Genomic DNA, 15,085 nt, shown 5'->3' on the forward strand with positions numbered 1-15,085 from the left:
TTACAGCTGCGGAACGATCAAAAAGAGTTATGGGGAAACAAAGGACAAGTATATATGGAAACAAACCCTGAACGCATAAAATCTGCTGCTCATATCAAACCACAAAGGTCTACTCTTAGAAGCTATTATTCAAACTACCCTAAAGACATACTCCAGCAAAAGAAGTGCTTCCGTGTTTATTTTTCTAGTACAAATGTAGACTAACTTCCTCCAAACTCATGCAAAAGCCTCTCTGGATGAGCAGAAGCCTCTGAGGTCTGTAATTCTGCCTGAGCATCCTGGAGCTCGAACAAGACCTCAAGGCTCACTCTGGTCCCTTTCCGACAGCTTCCTTGAGGGAGGTCTCGCCACCTGCTCCCACAAGGCCCAACAGTGACGCTTACGGCCTCTGGAAGGAAAAGACATGATTTCAGGGCCTTTTTGGACCAACAGAGATCGGCATGCCTTCAGATGAAACCCATCCCAACAGCTCCGTCACGCAACAACCTCCAAGCCTGGCTAAGGAACAAGTAAAAGTAGACTAAAGCTAGTGATGGGAAGACAGAGTCATCCCTAAGACGCAGGCATCATTCATATACTCCACGAGCCACAGCCTGTCATAGCACTAAATATCTAGAAACACTGCAAACTAGTAAGGTGGCAGAACAAGCTTTCTCTCAGAGGCACCAAAGCTTGTTTCCTCTCCCATGGTTCCCAGCAAAGTCACCACCAAAAAAGCATTTCTTGCTAGGGGACCACAACCTTTACTAATTGTTACATTTCAAAGAACAATCAAATTAGTAGCCGTGTAGGTAACATTATGAAACATCAAGGACAATTCTCTGAAAAACTGACTTTTGCTTACAGTAAAGGTGGTTTTTGTTGTTGGTTTGGGTTGTTTTTTGATTGTTTGGTTTTTTTTTTTTTTTTATTCACTTCAGACTTTGTCTTTAGGAGAGATGAAAACCTGACTTCCATTGTAAAGCTTTTCCCTCTGACAGAGGCATGATGTTCAAGGCACTCTGTTCACGTTAAGACAGTTTTTTCAGGGAGTATGCAAAAATGTCAATCCTATTCGTCTGCCACCAAAATTTCCGACACATTTTTGGTTTTACGTTGTTCCATCTTTCCTAGTCCGATTTCACCTCAAGTATTTCTGTTTGCCAGTCCTAAGTTTCCCCCAAACTTTGAAAACGGAGATGTCGCTTGTGTCTTGCTTCTTTGAACTGCTGTGCAGTGTGGCTGCATGCTAGAAAGTAACTATGCCGCTTCGGTAACTACTTGAGTCCACAAAGAGCTTTGAAAAGAGCAAGCACTACAAGAACGGTATCCTGAAAGTACAAAGGTGCAACACTGTGAATAGAGGAAGGTAAGCTGCACAAAGAAATCACACCATTTCCTGATGTAGCTTGGGCCGGATAAAAGACCTTGTCGAAACACTGCCTTTTTTCTGCCTTGCGCTTTCCACGTGAAATTTCTAATTCATCTATTTACAGGACAGACCATGAAGAAAGTCTCAGCTAATCTAGTTTTAATGAAATTAAACCAGGCGCACCGAGACCCGTACCTGCGTCTACAGGAAAGTCATGATGTGATAAAAAGCAGCAAGGCTTAAGACAAACTATTTCTCAAAATTTTCCACTTGGTTTCTGTTTGATGAGCCTCAGTGTTGAACAATTAAAACAGAGTAAATATTCTGAAGCGAAGGCCATTCAAGTTTTCAACACAGATAATGGTCTACCGAGCCAAACACAATACATACAAACTTAGGCTGCAGTTCATAATCACTGTAAGCAATTATCAGCGCACGCTGCTGGAGAAGGGGACAGTCCTGCCCTTCCTCACATCCCTGCTGCCTATCTGCTCTTTGCAGTTGCAGTGGTGATGCCAAGAAAACCAGAAAAAGCAATGATAAAGTGATGTAAAAGAAATAAAATTACGCCCAAACACGTTATTTCTACCCGAGAAGCCTTGCGTCATGCAGAAGCCCCTGAGACCTTTCCCTGAAAGGGAAAAGCTACCACTTCTCAACTTTCATCCTACAGTAATAAAAGTGGAGTGAGAAAGGCTACGGAAGTGCCCGGCTGCCCGCTCCCAGCACTGCGGATCAGTGGCCCCGTCACGCCTGCCTGCCGCTCCCCGAGCACGTGGGCTCGCTGCAAGATGTAAACACCGCTGTGCAGGCACTGCCTTCGCAGGCACATGCGCCTGGGGAAAAGGGTCCCCGGCACCAACAAAGGGAGAGGCTGTTAACAGAGACAAATTCAGGCTGAAACGGTCTAAACACTGAGAATGCAAGCAGGAAAATAACAAGCTACCTACGAACAGTTAGGTTCAGAAACGTAAAGGGAACAGCCGCTCACCCCACGCAATTTCTTCTTTGTTAGCCTACCAAAAATCGAGATCGTGCAGCATTTTCAAACACAATCGTGGCCTATAGCATACGCTGGGTACAGAGAGAGGCTGAATAATGCTGACTTTTGTGTGTCTGAGCACATCTCCCCCAAGGAAACAGAACTTACTGCCACAAGCAGAAGACTCTTAAGGCATGTATACAGCCCCTTACAGGAAACCCTATAGCGTGCTTGGTGAAAAAAAAGAGATAGCAGTGATTTCTTTCCATGAAACATTTCACTCCCAAGTCTCCCAGCTCCTAATTAAACAGCTCCCCAGCACTTCATTCGTTTGCTGCGTGGGAATGGCTCTGAGCAAGGGGCAGCTCACAGCTGTACCTCCAGAACGAACCATAACGCTGCAGCCTGAGAAGCACAGCCCGACAAACACGAAGCCCTCACTAAGGCCCTGCCAATGCACTCGGCTCTATGTACTAGTCACATTTCCAATGGACCACTTCAAACACTAAATAGACAAACAAATTATTTTCAGGAAGAGTAACAGACACAAAGACTTACTTACAAGATTGAATTAGAGACCATCCCTGCCCAGAGAGGCAAGTAAGTTCAGTGTAATCTAAAATAGATTTACACTACAATCAGTTACCAGCGCTTGACTTAAATGCGCATGAAATGCCCGCTGTTGGCCAACGACTGCAAACGTCCAGTAACAAAGAGATGCATCTAATACTAAATGCAGTCTCACACAGTTGCAAATAAAAATAACCTCCCATGTAACAACAAAGTTGTAACAGGGCTGAGTGTGTGCAGTTAGACCTTAGGAACAGAGAACAAGTATGCATTTAAAGTTATGACTTGACAGTTTGGTGTTCAAAGGCACCAGTGTCCCATGACAGAAGCCTATTTTCTACTAACTGCTCTTCTGCCCAGAACAAAACACTGGTCCTGAAGACACACAAGAACCCGTAGCATGGCTTTCTAACGCTCCAGCCACCCCTCCACCTTTTTGCACTCTTTATGAAAAGAAAGAGGTATTTGACTTTTACTTTCCCCAAGAAGTTTGTTCCCATCTGCCTTCCCACTGCCTGGCCTGGATGAGGATTTCCTTACAAGCACATGGTGAAGATGGTTGGAGAGATGAGGAAACAATGCATGATTTCTGCAGGAGGAATTCCCCATTCCTGCTACACCGAAATGCCTAGCCCCACCCCAGCTATCACCAAACCACTCTGACAGATACGCCTTCTCTACAAATATTTGGGGGCTGGGACCATGAAGCAAGTAACAAAACACAGCTAACAGTCTTGACTTGCATCTGCCTCCAAGTTCATGTGGCTGCTACAAATGTTTTCTTCATTTTGTTCCTCGGGGTCCTACAATCCTTATTATTTTATCTGCGGCTACTAAATCAGTACCTTCTGTATTTTTGACAATCGCCTGTCATAATCCACAACTGGAACCTGCATTATTTTTAAACCAAGCGCCATTACCTTGTTCTTCCAATGGGACACATTAATTCTGGCTCTGGCCCGATATCCTGGGAATTATAATTTTTTCTCATTTCCTACCAAGCAGTCACCAGAAGTGTCTACTGTAAAAAGGCTCTCTCCATAAAATGATCACTCTGGCCTCATTTACAACTACAAATAGCATGGCCAACACATCATTTGTGTTTGTTTGGTGACATTTGTGAGTGCATCAGTGACCTCAAAACGGTCGTTCTCACCATCTGAGAAGGCAGCCCTGTAACTTATCAGAGAAGATCGAGAAGGCCACTAAGCACCAAGCACGCATTTGCCAGGCTAAACCATCCAGTCAGCCTCCATACATCAAAATGCAGTTTTGAGGCAATTTAAGCAGGAACAACTTCCCTCCAGTTTTTCAGAAGTGACTGTAAAGCATGACAGATGGAGAGTGATTAAAAACCATAATGGTTTTGAAAGTGACCTCGTTTACCTGAGAAAGAATAATGCAACACAGAAAAGGTCACTCAGGATTATAAATAAAAGGATGAGGGAACGCTTGCCTCACGTGCAAGACATGAAGCCTCTCTAAGCAGGCAAGGGGCAATCTCTCCATGGGCAGCAGAGCTTCCATGTACATCTCCCACTCAAACACTACGCTACCTCAGCTGGTTGAAACCTCAAAGTTGTGAGCAGATGAAGAAAGGCTTTTCCTGAAGTAACCCAGCTACTACAAGAGCAGAAAAGTCACAAGCAAATCTCTATTACAACATTCTTGAGCAACATTACTTTTCAGAGAATTTCTGACGAACGATCTTGGAGGAAAATCCGCCTTCAAATGAGAATTTATCCTGAAGGTACTAACTGATGTTCCGATCACTCTCTGAGAAATAATAGTATAACCCGTACCACTACGGATCGATGAAATCGCGCGGGGACTGTCATCAAAGCTGTCAGAAGCACTACACCAGCAATGCAGCTGTTCCAATAAGCTCCTGAAAAGGTGTATTTAATTTTACAAGGGAGACATCTGAACAGTGCTTTACATCTCTTCCCGTTCACCATCTTGGTTTTGGCCCCAATCATACAGCACCTCATCCTCTTGGAGAGAAGCTATTTTTAGAAGCTCATTCAGAAGCCTGCTTAGTAACTATGGCACAATACCTAACAGACTCCTCTTCTTTCACCAGAGTAAACATCCTCGGAGGTTGGCAATAAGTAACCCCGAGATAAACGCCGGGTGCACTCTGCGCTCGTGTCAGGAGCGGAGTCATCTGGGAGTTCAGGAAGGTGCTTCCCAAGTGATTGCTTGCGATGCAATGTCGCTAAGAAGCAGCAGAGCACTTGGGGTTACTGTTATGTACTGACTCAGCTGAGGGTCCACTTGTCCCTTCGTTCTTTAATTAGATGAAAGCTCTGAATGGGAGTGACGCACAGACTCTGCTGGGGCTTCGCCTCGAAACAGCACCGATGGACACAGCGTGTCCTGAGAGCACTGAACAGCTATTGGCTGGGTCACCTCCACACCACAACCCCCAAACAAGAACAACAAGAAGATACACCCCTGTGACTACGTTGCAGCTGTACCCTCTGCAATCAACCACGACAATACAACCATGATTAGGACTGCAGCTTCCAGAGTCCCTCAGACGACACCTGATTTTAGAATTAGGAAGAGCAAGTTGCTCTTTAGGGGGCTCATGCGCAGAGCGCCTGTTCCGACAGCATTACTGAGCGTGCGGATCAGTCTTGCCAGCTTGCTAGAAGGAAAACGGGAATACCCAGCGTTAGGAGGTAACAATACAGACAGCCTCTCTCTGTCTGGCCAAACCGCGAGCAGCGGAACAGACTAACTTAGAGCAGCAGCCCACTAACAAAACACAATTGGTCCCCGCTTTCCACAGTCCCGGTTCCATCCTGGATGAGAAATTCTGATTTACAATTTCCACTCTGAACAAAGAGGGATGCTTTTTAGAGCACCTGAAACAGACTCATTCTGGTTGCAACAAGCTTTCCATACCACCTCCGAGGAAGAGGGTCAGCCAAACTATTACCTAGAAAGATTTAGCTTGCACACAGTGAGAGAGAAGCAAGACCAAAGCCTGCTGGACCACATCTAAGAGACCACTGGCAACACACCACTTCTGGCAAGCGAAATCTCTCTCTCTCTCTCTCTCTCTCTCTCTCTCTCTCTCTCCTGGTTCCATAATGGATGTTTAGAAAGCAATGCTTCAGCTGGACTTGCACGACTGAGGAAAGGAAAGAATTCTAGAGCTTGCTGTAAATAAAAGTAGACATAACTAACAAAGCTGCCCAACGCATGAAAGCAGCAGGTTGCAAAACTTCAGAGGCTTCTGCGCACACACAGCTATGTTCTAAAGTTGCCATATCGATGCATTAAAAAAAACTTTAGCAGTGGCAAACTCACCTTTCGCTCCTAAAGAAATGTACGCCACCCAGCAAAGCACGAAAGTGCTGTTAAAGTCAAACTATGCTTTATAGCCTGGCTCAGGGGAGAACAGCTCAGCCCTCTCTGGCAGTTTAGGGGTATCCCTTTACCTCAGGGTCTGAGAACTCACTTGCTGTTGGTGCACAAGACTGAACTGAGGGGACTGACCATAATGAACTGCAATACACTCTCAGTAAAAAACAAGATCATCAAAACCCCAGAGGCTTATGTTGCGCAGCCACCTGGCTAAAAGGATTTCATTGCCGGAGAAGCATTACATTTGAGTAGTTTGCAAGAATTCTTTGCCAGTCATCCACAGCGGCCACCAGTGCCGGAGAGAGATGCGAGACGCAGCATTGCATTGGTGACTCCCTTTGCCTTTTACCAATACTTCATTGCAAAACAGCCCGGACTTCGTAAGAGATTGGAGGGGACGAGGACGTCTTCCAATAAATGCCAGATACAGTTTCCTCAGCTAGTCTACAGCACAGGTCAAGAAGAGGAGACAACCTCTGCTGGAATGACAAACTTTTGCTGGTTTAGGACCTGAATCAAGAAAACAAAGTCCCTCTACCGGAAGGCTCCCTCTGAACACAGGTTACCCGTGTTTCTGTTCACTGAAACCAAATACAACTGAAACCTGAACAAAACGCCTCCCTGTTGCAGTTTTACTTCATGTAAGGCAGCGCCTGTTCCCACTTAATTCTCGCTGCTTAAAAGTGGTGCGGGCAGCAAGCTTTGGCACCACAGCTGGAACACCTGCAGCAAGCGTGTTCCCCCGCACACGTCTGCAGGAGAAAAGCGCTGGCACATACCGTTCCCCACTAGTTGGTGGAAGCCATCGGCACCATTCCTCATGCACTCAACGGGTCAGGAGGATGCAGCCTCGGCAGGGACGCACTCGGAAGCCAGTTAAAAGAGGCTGAGACGTGAACTACTGACTCAAAGAGTGACCCAGTCTCTTCCCTCATTTGCTCCAAATGCGGTACAGTAAAATCTGTAGTTCAGCACTTTGATGACAGTACAGAAGCACACAGTGAAACACTGCTGCAGGAGTCTGTCCCGTGAGTTTTCCAGCCGAAGGCAGCACAACGTTGAAAAGCCCAGGAGCAAGCTGGTCAGCGCGCATTGCTGCTGCTTCTGAAACTGCCTTCCCTACCCACCACCGCTGTCAGCGAGACGAGTGACGGTACCTTCCATCGAAAACAGCTTCTCACGGGGAACCCCAAATTCCTTTCCGCCAAAAAGCTTCACAAACCTGCTCCTCTGAGGGTTTCGAGTACTGTGTAACACTGACCGAATTGCCGAAACGGAAAACTCACCAGGATGGTTAAAACATGTACTTTTATTTTCATACTTCTGACAAAGGAGCGCCTGAGTCTCAGAAAGGAGAAAAAGCATGAAGGAGCCCTCCATCTCTCAGGTCGTGATCTGTATCATCTTCACCACGTGTCTCTTGCTTTACATCAACACCTATGAGCAGCTGTCTCCCCCTGCATGTGCAGTAATCACGTTACCAGTAACAGGCAGGGCTCTACGCCTCTACCTCACAGGTTAAACACCCAGGCAGTTTTATGGTGACCATTCAACATCATGCTAGGAGAGGAAATTTTGAGGTGGACAGAATTTTAATGCCCGTGGAGGAAAGAAATTATCTGTACTTCCAGCTCATGCATGACTGTGGCGGCAGTATGGACACCACTCCTTCCTCCCAGCACATGGATCTAGTACCATTTCAGAACAAGCCAGCCATCGGTGAACATCCAGGACTCTCACATTTACCTTGTAAAAAATTACGATCCACGTATAATTACAGCAGCACTACTAAAGACACCATCATCACCACTGCGTTCCATTTCAAATCTCAAGTTTCTGCAACTTTCAAGCTGATGCAAATTTATGGAGTAAACTGTCAATGTGCATCTAACACGCCCTCAACTTCTATGTCTCAAAGTTTCAATTAAATGTTGGGGACAGGGAGGGAGCTCTGAACTGACAGGCACAGAGATATTTAACAACTACGTGCAAGCTTCTTTCACATCAAACATCAACGTAACGAATCAAGAAAACACAACTAAATTTCCCTTATTACTGAAGTGCCATTCAGGTCAAGCAGAAAGGATAACACGCAGTACAAATACCACCGTTTTCAACCAGTTATAGCTTTACTGTGCAAAAAGTCCCCCCCCCCAACTCTGGCGGTGCCAAAGCCAAGTATCATAACATTGTTCCCTTAAAGCGAGCTGGTTTCAAGATAACTCAGTGAAACACCGAGCTCCTGCAAAAGTCAAGGATTTGTACAAAGTGACCAGAAACCCGGGGAGTACGCGATGACACCCCAGCATTCAGGTACCTTTTAGGTGAGAAATAAAGTCTCCTACGTACCACAAAATGGCCAAGGAGACAAGGGAAAGACCGGAGCATAATACTTGCTCTAGACTGCTACTTTTTTGTTACGCCAAATTTTGATGGTAACACACAACTTCAACAGGTACTTACATAAGTGAACACCAGAATGCAGCATGCCACCAAGAGGTCAAAAAAATAAGCACGCAGAGCAGAAGTCGTACATAAAAAGCTAACACAGCTTCTTCACCTAATCGCTGTGGGCTCCTGAACTCAAAACGACATCTCGGAGCTTATTCCCGATGCAGAATGCCAACTCAGCTGAAGATCGTAACTGGCTTGGTTCAGGGAAGACCCTCAACCTTGTGGAAGAGAAGGGTGTGAGCACCAGGCAGTTATTCAAAGGACATGGTGAGCCCTAGTAAGCAGGGGTCTTCTGGAAGTCCCCTTCTAGAAGAACAGCAGCCAAAGCAGGGTACCACACGGGCCCCAGAACTTCACCGTTTCAGCACCAACACACAGCTGCCCTCTCCTCTAGAGAGACCACAGGCAGCACCCACCACACGCTGATTTCTAGATGTGCTCGAGCTCTTTTCACATCCTCCGCTCCCAACCTGCAGAGAAACCGCACCGCAGGAGAGAAGAGCTTGTCCTACAGCTTCTGGTGATGGGCAGTGCTGGCGTGATCTTCACTATGACTATAACATCTGCAGAATAAGTCACCGGTCAGGAGAACTAGGTCCTTCAATGCAAACACGCTTTGTTTCTTGAGCATCACCGAAGGAAAGAAACCAACTCGGTGAGCCACCTAAATCTGACTACCTGGGAGTATCCCCTCTCTGAGTACACTAGCACATGCTGCAAATTTAGAGTGAGGGAAAGCGTCCGGGGTCTACCCCTTCCCTGCTTGTGAGTGGTCAGGTGAAGGTCAACCTACAGACACCAAGCCACAAAGATCTTTTATCATTACTTTCCACTGTACATAATGTTATTAGACAAAAGTTTTTAGTAGCTAAATAGAAGAGCGACGCAATAAGTAAAATGCTTAAGAACCAAGAGACCCTGTCTTCATCAGCTGCTAGCACCAAGAACATATTCAACCTATTTTATTTTAAAGCAAAGATGCCCTAAAGGCCAAACTCACAGAGATCTTCCAAAGATGTTTTAGAGGTTTTTTTGAGATGCAAAACCATACTTTAAGACAATTGGAATTAAAAAAAAACCAAAACAAAAAAACCCCCAGAAAATCAACCCTGTATCAACTCTGAAAAAAAGAAAAAAAGAAAAGAAACATAGCAACTCGCCTCCCCCCCCGCATAAAAACCTCCCGAGTTGTTAACTCTGCGGTCAGGTTGGTTAGCCAGATTTCAGTCATTTCTGCCACTGAAGTAGCGCTTGTGAGACATTAACTTCTTTCAAGTAGACCCGGTAAATTCCATTGAACCTAGTCTATTGCAAACAGAAAAATGTGCAAGTCTCCTAAACCAGAGCCTTTAAGATACAGGTATTAAGTAAAAGGGATGCCGGTGGGCTGTCCAAGTTAAAACCCAAAGCGCTGTACTGGTGAGCTTGAAAGTGTTTCCACAATCAGCTCTGCGCGTGCAAACGCGACCCCCTTCCTCCCCGCACCGCAGCCTGCTAGAGCTGGAACTCTGCAGCCCAGGAATTACTCCAGCTCAGCCGCGACTGACTAGCTCCGCTTCACGGCACCCAGCAGAAAACACCAAAACCAAGCCGGAAAGACAGGAGAAAACTATATTTTTATGTGTGTTTTAATAAACTCTGATACCGCCAGCGATGGAAAAGAAAAGCAAATGCTCTTTAAAGGGGCAAAATACAGGCAAAGATACGCTCACCCGCTCCACAGCTGACAATCTGCCTGCAGAAGAAGAGACAGAACCGGCCTTTCAAAAAACAATAAGGCACTCCTGCTGCAAAGGACCCGGGGAATTTTCTTGCTGGCGCAAGGACGCAGCTAACAAGTGATGCAAAACAAGAATTGGGGGAAAGGAACGCTGCAGCTTGTAGTAAGTAACACACCCCCATCATGTCTTCCCTGTTCTGTCAATAGGTGGGCTGCTGTCAGACTCTTGCTCTGGCTGCCTTAGAAAAGCTTAAAAAAAAAAAAAATTAAAAAAAAATGAAGGCAGGAAGAAGAGCAACTCAAAAAAAAAAAAAAAAAGAAAAAAAAAAAAAACAGCGCTTTGGGTGCCAGCGAACAGCGCTCGCACCGGGCCCCGCTGCCCCGGGGGTCTGGCCGGGCGTCCAGGGCAGCGAAGGGGAGGGCCGGTGCGCGGCACTCCCCGCGGGGCACACGCAGGAGAGGCCAACACCCCCCCCCCAAGCCCCCTACCCGGCGAAGGACGCGTTACCCCGCGGAGCATCCTCCGCAACGGGCAGAAACGAGAGCCCGGCCCCGCGCCCCGCGTCGCCACCCCCGCGGGGAGAGGAGCCGCCGCCCCCCCCCTGCCCCATCCTACCTCCCGGTGGCGGGGAGCGCGCTCCTCACCCCGGCGGAGGGCGCGGGAGAGGGAGCGGCGGGAGGAGGATAATGGAGGCGGCGGCAGCGGGGAGGACACACCGGCGGCAAGTCGCGTGCGCGGGGAGGGACCGCGCGGCGCGGAGGCGGAGGGCGGCCGGCGGCACCCACCCGCCCCGCCGGGCTCTCCCCCCCGCCCTCCCACCCCCCCGCCCCCCGCCGCGGGGAGGCGGCGGCGGCAGCCCGGCGGCGGGGCGCGCCCTTTGTGCGGGGAGCGGGAGCGGCGGCGCGGGCCCCGCGGGCGCGGTAGGTGTGTCCGGGCGGCGCGGGCAAGGGGTGTGCGGGCAGGGGGTGTGCCGCCCGCCGGGGCGGAGCGGGGATGCTGCGGGCCGGGACCCGCGGGCCGCGCCGCGCCCTCCCTCCCTCCCCCCCCGCCGCCGCCGTCGTCCGCCCCCCCCCCCCCCCCCGCCCCGCCGCCCCTCCTCACCTCTCCGCTGCCCGCCTCGGCGCCGCAGGCCGCGCGGAACCGCCGCAGGTTGATGCCGATGGCGGCCGAGACCTGGAGCGCCGCGTCGAAGCCGGGTCCCACCCCGGCCGCGGGGCCCCCGGAGCCGCCGGAGCCCGGCGCTGCCCCGCCTCCCCCGCTTCCCGCCGCCCCGCCGGAGCACGGGCCGCCGCGCTCCCCCTCGCCCGCCGCCGCCGGCGCCGCCGCCGGCTCGGCGGCTCGCAGGCTCCGCACGGCCGGCACCCGCAGCCGGGACCCCCCCAGCCCCCGGCGGCCCCAGCCGCCGCTGCCGGGCCGGGCAGGGAAGCGCCACCGACCGCTGTGCGCCATCTTTACTGTGAGGCGACGAGCCAGAGAGCGGGGCCGGGCCGCGCCCCGCGCCCTGGATAGCGCTTCGCCGGCCCGCAGAGGTACTGCATAACAGCGGGTGCCATGCAGGTTGCGGGGCCTCGCCATCCCGCTGCCCGGGCGCCTGGGTAAGCCATGCGCGACGGGTGCTAGCCCGGCATAACGCTGGGCGATATGCAGGGTCCCGGGCCCGAGCCCCAGCGCAGCCCCCCGTCCTGGATAGCGCAGCCTCCCGCCGCCGTGGTCCCTCATAGCGCGGAGGGCCATGCAGGCGTGGGGCACGGCCCGAGCCGGCCCCAGACCCTGGTTGCCGTATAACTGCGCCGCAAGCAGCCTGCATAACCGCGACGGCAATGCCGAGCCAGAGCGCGAGCCGCCGGCACCCGGGACCGCGCATACGGCATAGGCCTCGCCGCCAGCCCCCTCCATAGCGCCAGGCCGTATGCGGGGCGCGGGGCGCCGGTCGGCGCGGCCCCGGGCCCGGCATGCGGCGGGAGGCGCGGGCGGGCGCTACCCATACCGGCGGGGCGCAGCCAGGGCGCGGGGCCAGCGGAGAAGCGGGAGGGCGGCGGGCCGGGCCTCCCGGGACCCCCTGACAGGGCCCCTAAGCCCCCGCACAGGGACACCTCCTGCTGCAGCCGCCCTTCTCCCGGGCTGGTGCGGAGCTGAGGGCCTGCCCGGGACAGGGGGGCGGCCTGGCTGGCGAGCGAGCCCCTCTCTGTGGGGGGAGAAAAGAGCCACCTGGGTAGGGGCGAGGGGTACCGGCGCTGAGGTACCGTGAGCTGCTGGTTGCAGCCCATCCCCTCCGCGTCCCCGTCTGCCTCCCACCCCCCCGTCCTGCTTGCCTGTCGGGCCGGGTCAGTGTCCCGCCAGGTGCCACCTCCAGGAAGAAGGTAATGGCGATGGCACCAGGCTGGCAGCTCCCTCTGGTCCCCGGTGTCAGACCGCCGGCTCGCCTCCATCTTGTACAGCACAGCAAGAATGGGGTTAACATCCAACAAGTGTCCGCTGTGTTCCCTGAGAAAGACAACACTGCAAACACACGGTTGTAAAACCCCTCTATCTGGGGAACGTAAAATACCCGTTTCCTTCAGAGCTCATCAGCTGAAGGGAGAGAGTGGCTGAGGGGGAAAGAAAGGATGTTTGCCCCATCCAGAAGCAACCAAACAACATCTGCGGTGTTAAAGATGACAGAAAAGCTTCTGGAGCCCATGGGGTTTACTGATGCCGCTTCTGCTTATTTCACACTTGATGTGCTGCTAGGGTTCTGCTTTGGGAGCAGGGCTGGGGTGGCTTCTGATGAGGACTTCCCGGGAGGAAAATCAAAACGAGATGGTTCCTGTCTCTCTCAGGAGTGTGAAAGGGACTGGAACGTTTCCAGGCTCTCCCGTGCTTGGCTCGTCCAGTTTAATCCAATCCTCCCCGAGGCCAGTTTGCCAGCCCCTGTGACCCAGCGTGGGTGTGTGAACCACAGCACAGGGCTCTCTCGTGAGCCCCTGCAACCTTCAGCCCCGAGAGAGCAGCACGCTCAGGTAGGAACAAGTCGCAGGGCACAGGCAGGCCTTTGAGCGAGATCAGGCAGACTTGCTCTCAGGGAAGTTCTCTTGGGTCTAGAAACCTTCTGCAAGTTAAGATCACCCTTTAGATCCCACGTGTGACCTCTCTTGTCTATCTCTTGTTAAGGAATATGGGCTGCAGATGCCCACTGAGGGGCCCCGGCAGGTTTCCCTCACCACTGTCTATCTGTGGGGCAATGGATTTGTGAAGACAGGAGCTAAGAGCTCCTGGGGAGGGCCAGTTTTCGGGGCTGTCGTTCACCCTCGCCGGTGCCTGCAGCTGCCGCTCAGCCAGGGCGTTTGGCTGCAGGCCTGGTGAGATTTGCCAGTGCCCTTTGCGAGAAAGCATCGCCTCCTCCGAGGGGAGCGAGGAATCGCAAAGTCCTTGGCAGCAAAGGAAGCAGCAGGAGCACCCAGCAATAAAAGAGGTTTTCCGGGAGCACTGCTGCTTGGCCACATCCAGCAGAAATGGCGATCTCCTGGACAGACGTGTGGGGAGAAGTGAGTGCAGGACACCAACTCTGGGCAGGGAGCTGGAAGCCCAGGTCCCGTTGCTGCTCCTGTCGCAGACTTACCTGGGGAAGCTGGTGAGTACACCTAGCCTCGGTTTCCCCATCTGTCATGTGGAGGTGACCTATGACCAGTTGTGACCCACAGCTGCTGGGTCAGGAACCCTTCTTTTTAACGGGGGGGGGGGGGGGGGGGGGGGGGGGGAGTTTTCCATTGCTGTCAGCAATGACCTTCTGGTCACTAAATATGAAGCGTGTGAGCTCACCTGTGCTACCTGTCAGGAGTCCAAGAGGCTTCTTGCTGCGATGAAGCATTGAGAAAGTCAGCTCTGCTGCACGGAGAAGAGAAATGGCTGTGCTACTGGTGCAGCCACCCCAGAGATGTTTGGGTCACTCGGGGCAGCCAAGCTGGGGGACTGCGGGTTCACCAGGGAGCCAAAAACGAGGCCCAGAGGAACAAAGGAGCAGCCGATACAACAACAGTATCGACAAGAAGCAATGCTGACTGGGAACCATCTTCTAAGACAACAGAAACAGTTAAGTCCTACCCCAACACAACTGCTGGCTTCAGAGGACTCCTTCTAGAAATTATTTTTTGAAAACGCATTACAGTGCAGGGGACTCACCAGGTTTTTGGATACACCTCTCCACAAGCTGATTGAAAATGAGCCAGCTTGTGGATTTCCGGACAGCTTACACCTCCAGCCGGCGGTGAGCTAAGATGACACGTACAGTAAAGCTCTGTTTACCTTCAGAGGCTTCCACTCAACAAGTCGCACCCCAAACCAGCAGAACGGTGTGGAATAGTGCTACGTACCCTATGATATAAGCCACAGCAGATAGCTTTTGATACTGTAAATAAAATACTGGCGCTTTCTTTCTGGTTCCCGCTAGCTGATGTGACATATATTCAGAAACATAATGAAAGCGTTTGCACTCTCAGTTTGAAACCCAGGCTCTCACGCCTTCCCTCACACTGTAGCTGAGGCATAGCGGTTGTCCAAAGGGGTGGTAACGAACAGCAGTGTCACCAAGCCAGCTTTAGTGCCATCTCAGGCGACCGGCCTCCAGGCAGCCACCCCTCTGAGGAGCCAATC

General features: G+C 51.5%; 1 protein-coding gene and 1 long non-coding RNA gene across 7 annotated transcripts in view; one reads left to right on the forward strand and one right to left on the reverse strand.

The window, feature by feature from the left end:
- KMT2A (lysine methyltransferase 2A) overlaps window positions 1-12,189 on the reverse strand; it is a 48,657-nt gene extending 36,468 nt beyond the window's left edge. For 3 of the 6 annotated variants that reach the window (XM_030022872.2, XM_030022871.2, XM_030022870.2), the window contains exon 1: window positions 11,558-12,185. In XM_030022872.2, the coding sequence (XP_029878732.2) occupies window positions 11,558-12,175 (618 nt within the window). In that variant the 5' untranslated portion in view covers window positions 12,176-12,185. Of the gene's footprint in view, window positions 1-10,447; window positions 10,541-10,631; window positions 10,656-11,557 lie in introns of those variants that run through there. The other 3 variants (XR_003924670.2, XM_030022873.2, XM_030022874.2) reach the window with 3 other exon arrangements.
- Window positions 12,190-12,228: 39 nt separating this feature from the next.
- LOC115344891 lies at window positions 12,229-14,864 on the forward strand. The gene is made up of 2 exons (XR_003924672.2): window positions 12,229-14,066; window positions 14,271-14,864. It is a non-coding gene; the product is annotated as an uncharacterized LOC115344891 (long non-coding RNA).
- Window positions 14,865-15,085: the final 221 nt, after the last annotated feature.

This window comes from Aquila chrysaetos, chromosome 8 (genome assembly GCF_900496995.4).
Source record: "Aquila chrysaetos chrysaetos chromosome 8, bAquChr1.4, whole genome shotgun sequence".
Taxonomy (NCBI): Eukaryota; Metazoa; Chordata; class Aves; order Accipitriformes; family Accipitridae; genus Aquila; species Aquila chrysaetos.